The sequence below is a fragment of the Halichondria panicea genome, chromosome 16, assembly GCF_963675165.1.
Source record: "Halichondria panicea chromosome 16, odHalPani1.1, whole genome shotgun sequence".
NCBI classification, from domain to species: Eukaryota; Metazoa; Porifera; class Demospongiae; order Suberitida; family Halichondriidae; genus Halichondria; species Halichondria panicea.
In genome coordinates, this window is record NC_087392.1 from 5,380,316 (window position 1) to 5,393,190 (window position 12,875).

At 44.1% G+C, this 12,875-nt stretch overlaps 3 protein-coding genes across 5 annotated transcripts in view; 1 reads left to right on the forward strand and 2 right to left on the reverse strand.

Moving 5' to 3' along the window:
* LOC135350538 (SWI/SNF-related matrix-associated actin-dependent regulator of chromatin subfamily A containing DEAD/H box 1-like) overlaps positions 1-12,451 on the reverse strand; it is a 45,832-nt gene extending 33,381 nt beyond the window's left edge. For 2 of the 3 annotated variants that reach the window (XM_064549368.1, XM_064549367.1), the window contains exons 1-11: positions 11,394-12,451; positions 11,231-11,269; positions 11,054-11,173; positions 10,906-10,967; positions 10,084-10,174; positions 9,495-9,594; positions 8,957-9,016; positions 8,775-8,850; positions 8,422-8,557; positions 8,019-8,150; positions 7,550-7,763 (exon numbers count right to left, since the gene is read on the reverse strand). In XM_064549368.1, the coding sequence (XP_064405438.1) occupies positions 7,605-7,763; positions 8,019-8,150; positions 8,422-8,557; positions 8,775-8,850; positions 8,957-9,016; positions 9,495-9,594; positions 10,084-10,174; positions 10,906-10,967; positions 11,054-11,173; positions 11,231-11,269; positions 11,394-11,855 (1,437 nt within the window). In that variant the 5' untranslated portion in view covers positions 11,856-12,451 and the 3' untranslated portion in view covers positions 7,550-7,604. The remainder of the gene's footprint in view (positions 1-7,549; positions 7,764-8,018; positions 8,151-8,421; positions 8,558-8,774; positions 8,851-8,956; positions 9,017-9,494; positions 9,595-10,083; positions 10,175-10,905; positions 10,968-11,053; positions 11,174-11,230; positions 11,270-11,393) is intronic. The other variant, XM_064549366.1, reaches the window with a different exon arrangement.
* Positions 7-5,818, forward strand: LOC135350565 (SWI/SNF-related matrix-associated actin-dependent regulator of chromatin subfamily A containing DEAD/H box 1B-like). Its single transcript, XM_064549402.1, has 7 exons — positions 7-265; positions 571-784; positions 3,856-4,076; positions 4,318-4,410; positions 4,455-4,573; positions 4,722-4,789; positions 5,003-5,818. The coding sequence occupies exons 1-7, from the start codon at positions 80-82 to the stop codon at positions 5,134-5,136; spliced, it is 1,035 nt and encodes a 344-aa protein (XP_064405472.1). The 5' UTR covers positions 7-79; the 3' UTR covers positions 5,137-5,818.
* On the reverse strand, positions 2,123-3,843 carry LOC135350556 (uncharacterized). The gene has a single exon (XM_064549392.1). It carries the CDS (start codon positions 3,394-3,396, stop codon positions 2,257-2,259), a length of 1,140 nt encoding a protein of 379 aa, XP_064405462.1. The 5' UTR covers positions 3,397-3,843; the 3' UTR covers positions 2,123-2,256.
* Positions 12,452-12,875: the final 424 nt, after the last annotated feature.

Here is a 12,875-nt window from a genome sequence, read left to right on the forward strand (position 1 = left end):
TACCAAAGACTGATTATGATGTCTTTGTGCCTGTAATACTTGTGTTAGTTGTACAGTAAATCTCTGCACTGGCCCTGTCATGCTCAAACCTTGTCCCAGTGACTCACACAATCCTGTGATGGTATTGCTACAGGCTAAGAGGAGACTCCTGCTCACGGGGACTCCACTACAGAACAACCTGCTGGAGCTCATGTCTCTACTCAGTTTCGTTATTCCTTTCAAACAATTCTCTGCTCAAATCAGAAACACCTTCTCTAGAGCTAGGGTGAGTGATTGGATAGGAGGTTGCCCTTGAGTCATTTGGAATGACCAGAACTTGAATTTGGGTTGTCCAAAGCTCTTTTAAAAGATGCTTATAGTGTATTTTTCAGTTCACAAAAGTTTGTAAGCCAAAATTTGCTGCTTTCCCCTGTACAGTTCACAGTTCTTACTACACTGCCCCCCCCCACACACACACTCACACACACACACACACACACACACACACACACACACACACATACACACACACACACACACACACACACACACACACACACACATACACACACACACACACACATTCCACAGAGAGTGGACGAGTCGAGTGCCTACTACCAGGAGCAAGTGAGACAGGCCAAGCAGATCATGACACCCTTTACACTGCGGAGGCTCAAGTCACAAGTGCTGAGTCAGCTCCCGGCCAAGGTGTCCAGTACAGAGCATTGTCAGCTGACAGAGACTCAGTGGACGTTGTACAGGGGCGTGGTGGAGAGGTCACTCAGGGTCAATCAGGGCCGGCATGGTGAGTGCCTGCAGGGGAATGTTGTGTGTTGGGAGATTGTGGCTAGTTTGTGTTGTGGGTTAGTCGTAAGAGAGGCAGTGGGTGTGGTTTCATGTGCAGAGATTGCTTCCGTTCACAGTCCCTCAAACATTGCGTTGTCCTCAATATTGTAGCAGATGGTTGTCAATTGACCTGCTATGTTATCATGCAACTCTTAACATAGTTATTTACTGAGTGTCACTGCTCGTTCAGTTGAAGTAATTAGCCTAGCATATAGCTGGTATTGATGATCAGGTTAGGGATCACCATATTAATAGTTCCCAATGTTTTAATCTCAATCTATCTCACGTAATGTTAACAACACATGCACAGTAAAATCACCCAAATATAAACTTTTTATCTCCCAAATCTATATTGCTCACCACAACTTTCATCAAAATTAACAATAAGACACAAAGAACAAGTTAGGAACTATACAAAAGTAATTACTTCACATTTTCTGTCTGTAGCATCTCCACCCACCACCATCAGTTTGTTCCCAGGGAGGGCAGCAGTGGGACATGATGATCGAGGTGTTGACATTTGAATAATGACAGTCCATAATGTCTCGTTGTACTGATATATGTCCTTCGTGTTATCTCCATTGGAGTCCCACCCACCCACTGCCAGCAGGTGGCCATTGATGGTAACAAGAGAGGAATAGCTAACTGGCAAAGGGGCAATCTTCTTCCATATAGCTGAGCTTGGTTGGGATTGAGTTAGTTGTCTTAATGAGCATTTGTACACTGAATACTTCTCTTGAGCATTATCAGTTCGTGTGTGTATATACACATAGTCTCCACAGATCATTGTTGATGGGCGAGTGGTTGGCACAGGTAGTGAGCTAACAATAGACCATCGCATGTTAGCAGTGTTTAATATCTCGACCGTATTTAATGTTTTTGAATCACACAATCCCCCAGCCACTACAAGTGTGTTGTTGGCGTACACAGCTCCAGGTGTCCACCGTTTGGTTGGCATGGGAGGGAAGTGCTCGACCCATTTGTTGTTAATGTAGCTGTAGAGTTTGTTACTATAGTATTGTGTGTCTGACCGTCCCCCCACAGTTGTGAGCATGTCATCAACACTGACAATAGTGAAGCGGTTGTTAGGGCAAGGTGGTAACTCGTACCACTGATTGTTGCTGAACTCATAGACTTTATTATTTCTGTATGGACTAAAGTATGTCTTGTCTCCAATCACGGCTGATGATGATCCATACCCAATACCATCAGGTGCATCAGGTAGTGACTCTATTGTAACAGGTTTCGTTGGTGTAGCTTGCTCATCTTGCAGTGCGACTTGGTGCATTCGAATCGATAGATCGTGAGATTCTTCGTTCTTGCTTGCCAACGCTTGTCTCAGTTGAGTGACTTCTCTGTCTCGTTGATCGATGGTTTGTTGGAGGACAGCAGTGTTCTCCTCACTTGATTGCAACTCTTGGTTGAGTCTCCTCAGCTGTCTCTCCCTGGCTTCAGCCTCGTGTTGAAGGGTTGCTTTGTCTTGTTGGAGGGTTTGTATTTTATTAGCTTGTGTATGTAACTGTTCATTGTTTGTGTAATTATCTCTTGATTTTCTGTTAAAATCCGTTCGTTTATTTGTAGCTGTGTGTCATTTGCTGTTATTTGCTCTCTGAGCATCTGGTGCAGGTCTTGTTGGGAGCTTTCCTGGTATCGTGGTGTCCTCTTGAGAGCATCTAGTGTTTGGCAAAGCTTTTGGGAAGATGGTCGTTCAACATCTCTGTCTTTGAGGCAGCAACGAGCAATCGGCAGTAGAGGGTGGGTGGGCTCAATCAGGCTCAGGTGAGCTTGTCTTCTCTCTAGTTCTGGGATTGCTATTTTAGCCTCAATTGTGCGACCTGGATTTCGTGGATGGGGAACTTGAATATTCTCGAATCGATCTGTTGGCTTTGGAAACTGTCGAGTTGTGGTCTGAACTAAAAGCACACCAAATGAGACGTTGTCTAGTTTGTCTGTGTACACTGGTGGTTCGTTTAGTGCCTCGGGAGACATGAAGGCTGGTGTTCCCGGGCATGTGGTCATTGTGGCTAGTCGGCTGACGTTTATGTCCCTAAATTTGGACATTCCGAAATCGGTGACTTTGGCTCGAGTGCCTGCAATGAGCAGGACATTGTTGCTGGAGAGGTCGCGATGGATGATCCCATTGGAGTGGAGAAAGGCAAGTGCTTGAGCTATGTCATAGGAGAGGTTGACTTGGATGTGGTAGGGAATGTCTCCAGGTGATGACTCCAGGAAGTGTGTCAGACTCTCGTCCATGAGCTCCATGAGAAGAACTGGTGCATTTGTGTCGGGATCGCGATAGGTCCCCAAGTACTGTACAATGTTGGGGTGGTTGATACAACTCAGAAATGCACACTCTGTTTCGAATCTTCTAAACGGGTGTCTATGTTCTTTGCCAGGATCTGGAACAGCTATTTGGAAGAGCACTGGATAGAGTAGCTTGGCAGCACAGAGTAGCTGGTCACACTTGGCTTTACACACTGCCCCGTAGGAGCCAGTACCAAGGGTATCATTCTTGAAGAGTTGAACATTTCTGAATATGTACTCTTGTTCATGGTCTTGTCTCTCAGCCATAGCTAGTGCTTGTTAATAGCAAAGTATAGGTGTACGGTTTAAGCTAGCTAGAAAAGGGGTGATCATGTGCTTGTGTGTGTGTGATCATGTGCAGAGTAGATATTCACGACGCATCATTTGTATAATACCACGGAATACCTAACATTGTGGTTTCTTAGCAACAAAACTAATTGATAAACGGCTGTAAGTAGTGGTGTTAGTAGGTTAGTGCAGTAGTTCCAAGGGCTTGTGTATTGTATATCTGTGCATTGTACCGTATTAGTAGAATGTTTTACGAACATCAAATCATAAGCGAACTTTGTGTGTATTGATAAAATAATATCATAAACCCCTATAACTGGTACAATACTATCCTTGCCAGAACGCAGTAGTTAGATTTTCTGCTGATTTGGCTCATTCGCAAAGATTTTCATGCTACAGTGTTTGTGCCCCGTACTGAGCACCCCCTCTCCACTACAGGTGATGAGCTCAACAAGAGGATGGACGTGATGGTAGACCTTCGCAAGGCCACCAACCATCCCCTACTCCTGAGACACCACTACACTGACCACACCCTACACTGCATGGTGAGGGCCATCCTAAAGGAGCCCAGTCACAGAGATGCTGCTCCCAACCTCGTGTGGGAGGATATGAGTGTAATGTCAGACTTTGAGCTACACAACCTCTGCACACTGTACAAGGTGTGTGTGTGTGTGTGTGTGTGTGTGCGTGCGTGCGTGCGTGAGTGTGTGGGCGTATGTGTGTGTGTTTGTGTGTGTGTGTGTTTATTGTATAGGATAATGGAGGTCAATGACTGTGTTTGTGGATTGCAGAGTTTATGTATTTAGTAGCTCACTATGTGTGTACACAATGCAGTACTGTTGGTCATTATTAGGAGGTGTGGTCACATGTTATGTAATGCACATGTACACACATACGTAGTCACTATCAGAATACGCTCTACCCGGGAGCTTGGTGGGAATGTCTGGAAAATGTGAATTCCTGTCAAAAAAATTGTCACAACTGAAAAAGAATGTGAGTACATAAATAACATTTTATTTAGTATTTTTCCCAACTAGGGTGATCGTGTGTTGGTGTTCAGTCAGTTTACAATGATGCTCGACATTCTTGAGATGTTTCTACAGCAACAAGGCCACGCCCACCTCCGACTGGACGGCCAGACACCCGTCACTGAGAGGTGAGTTGGTGCCCACTGTGTAGCTGACATGCAAGAGTGTATAACAGGCTATCCAATACAATATAGCCGGAAGTACTATAGTTTTACAATGTGTGCGTGTGCGTGTGTGCATGTGTGATATCGTACGTATTGAGTGCTTTGATTGCAGGCAGGGGCTAATAGACCAGTTCAATGAACAGGAGAGCATCTTCGTGTTCCTACTATCAACAAGGGCTGGTGAGTTAATGGTGACCTGTACACACTAGTCTAGCGTAACTGAGCCTGTCCATTATCTGTACAGTAGCTAATGTCTGACTAGACAGATCTCATGGTCTTCACTGATGATCTTTTCTTCTAGTGATGTGTAGAACGCCCACACACTTGTACAGACTCATTGAGAAGCTTGTGCTGTACATTATTGCAGTGACTGTATTGTTCTCATGCATGCAGGGGGTCTTGGCATCAACCTCACCTCAGCCAATGTGGTCATCATCCATGATATAGACTTTAACCCCTACAACGACAAGCAAGCCGAGGACCGTTGTCACAGGGTCGGCCAGACCAGGTGCATGGGCTTAAACTAGATTAAACTTTGCTCAAGTGAAAGGTGTCTCAGTAAAAGATGCTATAGAAGTTGAAGATGTAATGTCCGATTCAGATTCTTCTCCAGATTTGATAAGAAACCAAAAACAGTTCCCTCGACCTAGACGCTCAGTGTACATACAGAGTGACAGTGACTCAGATGTACCCTCCAGCAATGATAGACCTCGTGCAATTGAGCTCAAAGAATCATCAGAATGGCTTAGCAGCTCAAGAAGAAAGCTCCAGAAGTTTGCATTTCAGAAAAGCAAGATTACAAACGATTCAGAAGAAATAAAAATGCACAGTGAAGCCGCTAGAAACTGTAAGAAGGTCAAGAAAAGAATATTAATAGAAAGTAGCGATAGCGATGATGATCGTAGTTCATCAAAAACAAAGTTGTCGTCAATGGAAACCAAACAAAGTGTACAGTCTTGTGACACTACTGCTGATGTGGTGGAGTTGACTGATAGTTATCGTGATGAGTACAGTGGGTCAGAATCAGAGGAAGATGGTTATTCCGTCAAACAGAAGAAGTCAATCCTCAAGTTTATGAATGATTCCTCCCTGGATGAGCTGTGTGATATTCCACGCTGCTCTGTTACCAAGGCTAAACTGATTGACAAACATCGACCCTTTGAAACTTGGAAGCATTTGGTGAGGGACTGTGCTATTAGTTGATAATCGAGGTATTTGATAAAGTAGCTTTACTGTGTACTTATACGCATTAGAAAAAATTTGCATATTCAAGCTTTGAAGTGGCCACTGCTAATGAGGTGTCTATCCAACTAAGAAACCTGCTAGCAGGTCACTATCTGAGTTAGTGACCTGCTAGCAGGGCTCTAACTAGTACCCACAAAAATGCATTTTCTAAGGAGATAGACCATGTGTAGTAGCTTCTCAGAGGAGGTCCGACAACCGTGCGCCTGGAATTAATATTTGCTGAATCAGCATTTAATAAAACTTGCCTTTACAGGAGAGTTAGAGCTCCTATTACTAAAACTAGGCCTAACAATACAAGACAGAGGGCTAAGTCTAAGAAGAGTGCAACACCTACCTCTAAAGGCAAGTTTTATGAAAATGCTGATGTAATCTCACGATCTATCGACTCGAATGCACCAAGTCGCACTGCAAGATGAGCAAGCTACACCAATGAAACCTGTTACAATAGAGTCACTACCTGATGTACCTGTTTGTATTGGGTATGGATCATCATCAGCCGTGATTGGAGACAAGGCATACTTTAGTCCACACGGAAATAAAACTGTTTATGAGTTCAGCAACAATCAGTGGCACAAGTTACCACCTTGCCCTAACCTGTACTTCACTATTGTCAGTGTTAATGACATGCTCACAACTGTGGGGGGATATTCAGACACACAACACTATAGTAACAAACTCTACAGCTACATTAACAACAAATGGGTCGAACACTTCCCTCCCATGCCAACCGGACGGTGGACACCTGGAGCTGTGTACCCTAACAACACACTTGTATTGGTTGGGGGATTTAGTGATTCAAAAAGTTCAAATACTGTTGAGATATTAAACACTGCTAACATGCGATGGTCTATTGTTAGCTCACTACCTGTGCCAACCAATCAATCATCAACAACGATCTGTGGAGACTATGTGTATATACACACACAAACTAGTAATGCTCAAGAGAAGTATTCAGTGTACAAATGCTCATTAAGACAACTAACTCAGTCCCAGCCAAGCTCAGCTATATGGGAGAAGATTGCCCCTTTGCCAGTTAGCTGGTCCACTCTTGTTACCATCAATGGCCACCTGCTGGCAGTGGGTGGGGAGGACTCCAATGGAGATAAGACTAAGGACATATATCAATACAACAAGACATCATGGACTGTCATTAGTCAAATGTCAACACCTCGATCATCATGTCCCACTGCTGCCCTCCCTGGGAATAAACTGATGGTGGTGGGTGGAGATGATACATACAGAAAATGTGAAGTAATTACTTTTGTTTAGTGCCTAACTTTTTGTTGAATGTTATCATAACGAATAAATGTGGTGAGCAATCTAGATTTGGCAGATAAAAGTAACGTTGGTAATTACTATTTTGGGTGATTTGCTGTGCATGTCTATAGATCTAGATATAGCAATAAGCAGCGTTTAATGAACCCTATAACCTAATCATCAAATCAATACCAGCAATACGATTCAACTAAACGAGCAGTACACTCAGTAAATAATTATGTTAAGAGTTGCATGATAACATAGCAGGTCAATTGACAACCATCGGCTACAATATTGAGGATAACACAATGTTTGAGGGACTGTGAACGGAAGCAATCTCTGCACATGAAACCACACCCACTGCCTCTCTTACGACTAACCCACAACACAAACTAGCCACAATCTCCCAACACACAACATTCCCCTGCAGGCACTCACCATGTCGGCCCTGATTGACCCTGAGTGACCTCTCCACCACGCCCCTGTACAACGTTCATTGAGTCTCCGTCAGCTGACAATGCTCCGTACTGGATACCTTGGCCGAGAGCTGACTCAGCACTTGTGACTTGAGCCTCCGCAGTGTGAAGGGTGTCATGATCTGCTTGGCCTGTCTCACTTGCTCCTGGTAGTAGGCACCCGACTCGTCCACTCTCTGTGGGATGTGTGTGTGTGTGTGTGTGTGTGGGGGGGGGGGGCAGTGTGTGTGTGTGTGTGTGGGGGGGGGGCAGTGTGTGTGTGTGTGTGTGTGTGGGGGGGGGCAGTGTTGTAAGAACTGTGAACTGTACAGGGGAAAGCAGCAAATTTTGGCTTAAAAATTTTTGTGAGCTGAAAAACACACCGGACAACCCAAATTCAAGTTCTGGTCATTCCAAATGACTCAATGGCAACCTCCTATCCAATCACTCACCCTAGCTCTAGAGAAGGTGTTTCTGATTTGAGCAGAGAACTGTTTGAAAGGAATAACGAAACTGAGTAGAGACATGAGCTCCAGCAGGTTGTTCTGTAGTGGAGTCCCCGTGAGCAGGAGTCTCCTCTTAGCCTGTAGCAATACCACAGGATTGTGTGAGTCACTGGGACAAGGTTTGAGCATGACAGGGCCAGTACAGAGACTTGCTGTACAACTAACACAAGCACTACAGGCACAAAGACATCATAATCATTACACTCTTCAGTACTGCAAGTCTCTACATGTGATCACCCACTGCATATATTTACTAACTCTCCACAACATCAAACACACTTTAAGTACGTGCACACGCTCAATACTACCAGCCTTGCACAGAAGCACACTTATGTGTTTGTGAGCATACCTGTATTTTCATGAGGTGTGTGTATCGCAGTGAGTTCATGTTCTTGAGCATGTGTCCCTCGTCCAGTACGAGACAGTCTAGAGAGAGCTTCCTAAAGAACTTCCTGTCCTCAGCCTGACCTATACACACATTGTACCTGCATGGGGACACAGGGATAGACCATAACTGAGGCATTGAGTGAACAGATTCAACTGTGTGCATGAGATCTATAGCAGTTGTGTAGAAATGCTCACAGCAGATGCACACATTGTACCTACAGCTATGTAGGTCAGGTTAACACAAATGTCAACAGTCTTATAGTTAGAACCACAGGATTAACCAGAGTAAAATATTAAATTAGTGACAGTACATACGTTGTGAGGATGACATCAAAGTTATCACGATTGGAAAGGATCTCATATCTCATCTGAGACCTGTCCTGTTGGGAACCTGCAGTGAATCGTACACAAGTCAGTCCCTTCACATAGAGCAAACACCATACACTGTGTAGATGACATGCTCTAGTGAGAGCAGTACTGTACACACAAGCACTCACCCCAGTACGCTATGACTGTCATGGCTGGACACCACACCTCAAACTCACGAACCCGATTGTCTACAAGGGAAAGAAATATCTGGTGAAAATTGCAATACATATACAGTACAGAGTCTGGTAATACAATCATGTTACTCTGAGACCACTTGGTAAAGGTCAGCAGTGTTTAGTTAATACTGCACTTTACTACTATGGTTCGGGGATTCTTTCAACTGCCGAATTCTGTGGCCAAAAAATGATAAATAATAGTACTTGACGTAAATTTGAAAGATGTCTTTCAGAAAATAGATCAACGGTACTAAGATGCTCAACTACCTCTCTCCCCTCTCCCCCCTCCCCGTTTAATTAATGGATCAGGGACTCCTCCTTCAGTTGCCATTACTTGAATTCCGTGGATCCAATTTAACGATTTTATGAAAGCTTACCCAAAAATGTGAGAGATAAAAGCGTTAGATTAGATGATAGGGCCGAAAATAAATTTTAATTTTAATAATCCCCTACAACAGAGCTTATCTGAAGAGCTTTCCCTAGTGAGTACCTAGAGTGGAGGAGGGGACCACGACAAGGAAGTGACCACTGGAGCCCAGCTGATAGAGGTGGGACAGGAACGATATCGCCTCCACTGTCTTACCAAGACCCTGCATTGGAGGGAGGAGACTGTTGAACACACTGGATTAGTGTGGAGCATTGCTTTAATAATATTGTTAGCAAATCTGGTGGCAAAATTGACAAACCACAATAGACTGGGTGTTGCCCTCAGGCATACTGAAAACACGCAGGAAACTTTGATGACTATTTTAATGCCTTTATAAAAGTAGAGAAGTATTATTTTCCCTCACAAAGTGGAAGTGGTAACAGTCTACAAAGGGGAAGGGGGCACTCCCACTACCACCCTCATTAAAAGTAAGTAAGCTGTGCTTAATTTTTATGCAAAACAAGAAAACACGGATTGATTTATATTATGGGCGAAATAATAGAAGGGGGTCAACACAAGCTCTCTTCCTAGAACTAACTACAGCCACACAGTAATTACTCCAATACACACACAACTGTGGCTGGTCTAGACAACACATCTGATTCCCCTAACCCTCATGCATTGGAGAGTACACACTAGGAGACTGGCTCACCATTTCATCAGCCAGTATTGCATTGAGGTCTTGAGAGTGTAGCAGGACCAACCAGTTGAGACCAAGCAATTGATACTCCTTCAACTGAACACTGCACATGCAGGGACAACAAGTACTGCCACCTCACTCTATACACTATACACCTGACCCCCTCAACACTGCCACCTCACTCTATACACTATACACCTGACCCCTCAACACTGCCACCTCACTCTATACACTATACACCTGACCCCCTCAACACTGCCACCTCACTCTATACACTATACACCTGACCCCCTCAACACTGCCACCTCACTCTATACACTATACACCTGACCCCCTCAACACTGCCACCTCACTCTATACACTATACACCTGACCCCCTCAACACTGCCACCTCACTCTATACACTATACACCTGACCCCCTCAACACCGCCACCTCACTCTATACACTATACACCTGACCCTCTCAACACTGCCACTTCACTCTATACACTATACACCTGACCCCCTGAACACTGCCACCTCACTCTATACACTATACACCTGACCCCCTCAACACTGCCACCTCACTCTATACACTATACACCTGACCCCCTCAACACTGCCACCTCACTCTATACACTATACACCTGACCCCCTCAACACTGCCACCTCACTCTATACACTATACACCTGACCCCCTCAACACTGCCACCTCACTCTATACACTATACACCTGACCCCCTCAACACTGCCACCTCACTCTATACACTATATACCTGACCCCCTCAACACTGAGTGTCCATTACACTATTTCATACAACGTGCAATAGACTTGTTAGTGCTTGACTGCTCACCTTGGGTTCATAACAGCAGGTTGTGCCGAGTACACCACATCATCTCCAGTAGTACTCACACACTATAAAAGCAATGACAATAGAGTGGATATTTCACAACCAGTAGCTACAATACAGAAGCTTTCCCTCGGCTGCTAAAGATACGTACCTCTGAGTTTTGCAGGTGAGAGAACTTGTCTTGGATGGAGGTGGAGATGGTCCTGCATTGAGCCAGTAGTCTAACAAGAACCTTCCTCTCTGCCAGTAGTGTCAGACAGCCCTCCAGCAACTAGGGGGTGGGGGACAGTCAAAGCAGGCTCTAGATTATAGATGGAGGGAGACCTACCTGTTCACTAAGACCCTTCTTTGCAACAAGAGCCTCCACCTACAGTACAAATACACACACATTACTAATGCATATACGTACACTAAACACAAAGGACACAATAAAGTAGTTTATCAAAGACCTCGATTATTAAATAATAGTAGCCATGAAGATGATCTCTTACCAAATGCTTCCAGGTTTCAAAGGGTCGGTGTTTGTCAATCAGTTTAGCCTTGGTAACAGAGCAGCGTGGAATATCACACAGCTCATCCAGGGAGGAATCATTCATAAACTTGAGGATTGACTTCTTCTGTTTGACGGAATAACCATCTTCCTCTGATTCTGACCCACTGTACTCATCACGATAACTATCAGTCAACTCCACCACATCAGCAGTAGTCTCACAAGGCTGTACACTTTGTTTGGTTTCCATTGACGACAACTTTGTTTTTGATGAACTACGATCATCATCACTATCGCTACTTTCTATTAATATTCTTTTCTTGACCTTCTTACAGTTTCTAGCGGCTTCACTGTGCATTTTAATTTCTTTTGAATCGTTTGTAATCTTGCTTTTCTGAAATGCAAACTTCTGGAGCTTTCTTCTTGAGCTGCTAAGCCATTCTGATGATTCTTTGAGCTCCATTGCACGAGGTCTATCATTGCTGGAGGGTACATCTGAGTCACTGTCACTCTGTATGTACACTGAGCGTCTAGGGCAGCACCAAATCTTCTAGGAGAGGTGTGTTCCTCAACTGCAGGGACTGTCAGAGAGGGGAGGAGGGAGGAGGGGGTTTCTGGGATTACCTCTTTTGAGGTTTCCACAGGAGGACTCACATTATTATGCCTCGGTGCGCATGCGCAAGCGAGGTATACGGTAGTGTGTTTGTGTGTCTGTGTGTCTGTCTGTGTGTCTGTCTGTGTAGACTGCTACAGCTGCTCAAGGATGAATCAAGTGCAAGTAAGAGTTTCTATAGGCTTCTAGTCATGTTTAAATTACTTGGATTTTAATTCGTGGATTTGCAAAATAATGCTTCTTTCTCGAGTTATGCCTAGTTTTGCTTACTTGGAATGCCATTGCAGTCTTTTCAGAAGAGCACGTAGCCAAACTTGTTTACCGAGTGTTACTACTCTACTTAGTAGTTAGCTCTGCACTAGAACGCTAGCTATTGGTAGCTGCAAGAGTGAGAAAGAGAGCTGCAAGGCTCTACTGATGGCAGCCATTAATTTTACACTTAAACTTTTGGCATCAATCGTTTTTAACAACAATCATGGTCGATCATTACCCACTCTTTGAGTTTGCATGCAGCAAAATAATTATTGCAAAAATGTTCAAGCTATTAGTAGCTTTTATGTTATGTAGCTTTGGCATCTCCACCGAGGCATCAGCACCTGCGGTGCTTTCATCTTCTCATTGTCCATTGACTTGATTATAAAGGTTGGGCAAAGGTCTTTGCTCATGATGTGTAAAAGCCTGCCCACTAGATCAGATAAAAGATAAAAGCTGACCAGAAAGTAAACACAAAGGTGAAATAAGTTGTTCATTTGACCACATCAATACCTTGGCCTATGATACTTTTTACTTCTAGGTGCATGCGCACTTCTGATTGAGTTTCCTACCTTTCAAGCCTCCTGGTGGATTTTTTAAGATGTCCTCTGTGCATTT